We start from the raw sequence: 4,582 nt of genomic DNA on the forward strand, positions 1-4,582 counted from the left end.
ATATATATATATATATATATATATATATACAAGTGATATGCTAAGGACAAAGTTGTAATAAAATAATTAAACGATTGAGCAGTTACCCTATTTCTATTTAGAAACATCAAACAGGTATGTAGTGAAATAATACAGCACATATTTGAAAGATTGGAATTGATTAAAATTCAAAAACAAAATTACATTAAGAAAATAAATCTGGATGAACATTGTAACATTTTTGTGATCTATTTGAATTGGGTTAATTGATTCAAAGTTCAACAGTTTATATTTGTTATCACCCTTTATGCAAAATAAAAATCACGACAAATCTGGATACTTGTAATGTTGTTGTTTTTTGTTGTAGGTGAAGTATCCTTACGTTATTGCGAGAATTTTCTAACCTTTAACCAATTTTTGTCGTTCTTTAAAAACGACAAAATTTCACTTGTTAGAGATGCCAAAATGTCCTATTTCCTAAATGGCGAAATAGGTTCTTCTTCAGCAAATTTAATAAGAAGAAATAAGGAAAACTACCATCATATGATAACAGGTAATAATCCACGCACTTTACATGTAATGATCAACGCGAAAGATTTAGCAACCGCTTCTGACTAAGGTGCTTAATCTAATTATTTGTGTATTGATGTCATACATTCCCTATTGGTTTTCCATAGATGGTTTTAGGTGATGAAGATAAACAAAATGGGGAAGTTATTCAATTTTGAAATGCTTCTCAGAATTTCAAAACGATCGACAATTAAAGGCTTGAATGGCTAAATCTGACGTCGATGATGAGCAGACGTATTTTGTGCTAGCGGTCTCGAAAATGCAATCATCTATATAATAAAGTCTACCTACGGTGTCGGATGAAAACCTGTTCGTTGCTGTTTATCTCTCCGTCTACCATATCAGGAAGTGTATGATATACATAGTCCCTAACAGCGATATCCGTATGCAAGAACATCGCTTTAATGTTATTGTTACAACAAATTGTTTTTATTTTATTCACAGGCCATGCCGATCCTATGGATCTCTGGGGCATGTATTACTGGAAAGACATTCCACAGAATAACGCCACACTGTCAGAACCCGTATACACCACACCACACTTGATCCATCACATCAATCCTGCTCTCAAGTTGATCGTCATTCTACGTGAACCATCAGAAAGGTATTGCTTATTCATACTGCATTTAATGTTTGCATTAACTCTGTAGTACAAGATCTAGTATTGACATTAACAATAGGGAATAATCTAAGATAATATCAATTGTTTTCATAATTGCTGTAATAGAAATAAAAAGTTAATATGATATTTATCATTGATTTGGTTCATTTTCTAATTTTAAGTTTAGGTCAAGTATGTTTAAGAAAATTACAGAAGAAGTTCATCAAATATTTTAACAATACGATGAAGTAAACAACTAATGTTTGCTTTGTGTGGCCTTCTACATCGGTTTTAAATATTTTTAACGGCGCGTCATAATTTCGTATTTATGTTTGTTGGTTTATTGGGGTTTTTTTACGATTGAAAAAAACAAGATGCAGAAAAGCATGAAGCTATAGTTTGATCAGCTTGTGCTGGTACCTGTATATTGGTGACTCGTTAATTTCTTGCAGTTTTTAACTTAGTGATTTAATTGGTATTCTCATAGGACCTACAGTCACTACCTGTTCCGCCGTCTAGGTAACAGTGCGCGAGAATTCCACCATCACGCCGTGGGTAATTTTACACTACTCAACACATGTGTAAAAAACGTTGGCAGCATGAGGGCTTGCTTGTTTAATGAATCGCTTTTGGAACATTATAAACGTGTAAGTAGTGTGTTTTTTTTATTCTTATCTGACTACTGACAAAATCATTTTTTTGTCCTCTTAATATGCAACTAAGTTATTCGTCGTTTCGTTGCGGTAATTCACGTGACTGTTGACATGTGCCCTGTTGCAAATCTAATCATGTCACGTGTAATAGTCTATTGTTTTTGTTTGAAACTTCAATGGTGATCTATTATTTGTACAACGTGAGTGTTTCTTTCAATGAAAATAAGATGCAAGAACGTTTCACATCACACATTTTACGAGTGTCAAAATCGACATCTGTAACTTGTTCTCAACGTTCCTGTTGGGTTTTTCTATCATTAGTATGTGTGAGTATTATTATTATCACCTTTTCTTGTTGTCATACCTTAAACATAACTGCATACCATACTAAAGGTACTACTTATGAAGCAATTTCAGTAAGATTTGATACGAATAACAATTCGGACACCATGTCGGAGCCATATTTTTTTTTTTTTGTCATTTAATTTTTCGACGACACGCATACAAATATGACCAATGATGGTAGAAATAACTTGCTGAGTATCACTTAGAATCCATATTTCAATATCACTGCGAATTGGTGAACATTTTGTGACAGTACTAAAGAATAACATCTTTTAAATTTTGATTGTTTTCTATAGTTACCAGTTCTGTTAGACAATAGGCATCAAACCAAAACTAATCGTGAATTTCCGACATTATCTGCATGTGACGTCACTTATGATTGGTCTTCAACAGCTCAACAGTATAAAGGAAAGACCCGAAAAGTTTGAGATATTTCAGATTGGAAAACATTCACATGCAAAAGTTCTTGTTTTTATGGTTTTTACCTCGATTTAGACTGGTAGATTTATGTTAGGACTGCTCCACAGCACACTTACACACACACACACACACACACATACACACAAATATATATATATATATTTAAATATATGTAAGGTGTTTTTTATTCTTTCAGTTTCCGATCCATGGTAGTTTTTATTCCATATTATTGAAGGAGTGGTTTTCAGTGTTTCCGAGGGAACAGTTCCTTATCATGCGCACCGAAGATTATTCCAGTAATATGACATCCCATCTACGCAAAATATTTAATTTTTTGGAAGTTGGTGAGTATTCAAACTGTAGATATGAATGAAAGTAATTTAAGCAGACTGACACAAGCAAGGAAAGCTTTTAAATATCTCTTAAGTGGAGATTCAAAAGTAGCGAAATTGTCAATAGACCATGGTTTAGAGAGATAAAGGTAACGTCATGACATTAAACAGCCACAAAAAACGCCTATAAAAATGAGCATGTCAACACAAGATTTCGCGTGAATTGCATTTTTAATGTTGTTCAATTATATAAGCCTCTAAAAAGAGCTATAGATAGTACTACTTTGGAATTGTAGATACGACACGCCACGTGTTTCAATGAATCCATCTCATCGATTTTGTATTTGAATATAAGCAAACAGCATAGGTCTTACACTGTACCCCTGTTTAACAGTATTTGTTTAATTTATTGGTCTTAATATTTTCTATATTTTCAGATGACATAACAGAAACAGAACTAAACAATATGTCCAGAGTACCAGTACGAAGAATAACAAAGCATAAGAAAGCGATAGGAAACATGCTACCAGAAACTAAACTTTTCTTGTACAAAATATTCCAACCATATACCGAAGAGTTAGCCGATATGCTCCATGACAAACGCTTTTTATGGGAGGAGAACAGCATCATATCGTCATAAGAATGAATGTTAAACCTCGGTGTTGCTGTCATGTTCTAAAAATTGAAATAATAAAAATCAATGGACGATTTTCTCAATGGCTTGAATAATAGGAAGGCATGTATTGCTTGTTCATTGATTTCTAAATATATGCACACTAGAATACAAATATAATTATGAGTGCGAAGTACCAGTTGAAAAAATTGTATCTTCTGAGCCAGTGAAAAAGAAAAAAAACAATTGCTGTATAAAAACGTAGCTTGTTTTCTGCGCATTTCTGATTCCGAATGTATATACAATAGCGGAACATCTCTTGTTCTCGAACATTATGTCCACTTACTCAATGGAAGGTATTTCAAAAGAGTCCAGATTATAGTTTCAATAGTAACATTTAAATGGCTTTGTCAAATCCGTATTCAATGTTAAGCAGAGATTCAATGACTTATAAATGAAGAGAGTACGAACAAAGCGAGAAGTGCTGCAGCTATTTTGTCATAAAATGTAAGTCAGTCATAGTCACTTGAGCGTTTGTTTCAATTGGTTTCTGGAAGTTGTAATGTCGAAATATCATGAATGAGAAACATTATTCTGTACTTCTAATGTATGATTGTGAGTGACCAAGTAAACGATTTATTCAAATTGTATTAACATGTATTTTAATTTATTTAAAGTACAGATTTGTAGATGATTTATTATTTGATGCGTTCGTCGCCATGGAACAGGCAGTACCCTGCTTATTGTAATTTTGTTTTTATTGGGAGTGGTTGTAGAAATTTATTTTGAAGTATGTCGTATTGCGAGCGATAAGGAAATGTGAATATTGGCATAGATAAAGAGAAATGGGGGAGTTAACGTTTGTTTACATTTTAGACAGGCAGGTTACAGCATGTACAGTAACATGCTCTTGTTATCTATCATTTATATTAGACAAGATTTGATATTTGAGTGAATTTTCAAATATCTCAAGACAGTTTTATTGATGTTATGCCCTTTCAAGTATTAATAGACATGAATTCAAACTATCCTGGAAAAATAGTATTCTCTTCTGATGTCTATTGCACAA

The 4,582-nt window shown here is 32.8% G+C and overlaps 1 protein-coding gene across 1 annotated transcript; it reads left to right on the plus strand.

Moving 5' to 3' along the window:
* The first annotated feature begins 371 nt into the window (after positions 1-371).
* Positions 372-4,060, plus strand: LOC110444936 (carbohydrate sulfotransferase 15-like). The gene is made up of 5 exons (XM_021489285.1): positions 372-532; positions 994-1,153; positions 1,638-1,797; positions 2,765-2,912; positions 3,338-4,060. The coding sequence occupies exons 1-5, from the start codon at positions 445-447 to the stop codon at positions 3,538-3,540; spliced, it is 759 nt and encodes a 252-aa protein (XP_021344960.1). The 5' UTR covers positions 372-444; the 3' UTR covers positions 3,541-4,060.
* Positions 4,061-4,582: the final 522 nt, after the last annotated feature.

This window comes from Mizuhopecten yessoensis, unplaced genomic scaffold (assembly GCF_002113885.1).
Source record: "Mizuhopecten yessoensis strain PY_sf001 unplaced genomic scaffold, ASM211388v2 hete_36190630, whole genome shotgun sequence".
NCBI lineage: Eukaryota > Metazoa > Mollusca > Bivalvia > Pectinida > Pectinidae > Mizuhopecten > Mizuhopecten yessoensis.

Coding starts and splice junctions, on each gene's coding strand:
- LOC110444936 (XM_021489285.1), top strand. CDS start 445: ATGTCCTATTTCCTAAATGGCGAAATAGGTTCTTCTTCAGCAAATTTA. Junction 533..993: donor CTACCATCATATGATAACAG/GTAATAATCCAC, acceptor TTTTATTCACAG/GCCATGCCGATCCTATGGAT. Junction 1,154..1,637: donor CTACGTGAACCATCAGAAAG/GTATTGCTTATT, acceptor GTATTCTCATAG/GACCTACAGTCACTACCTGT.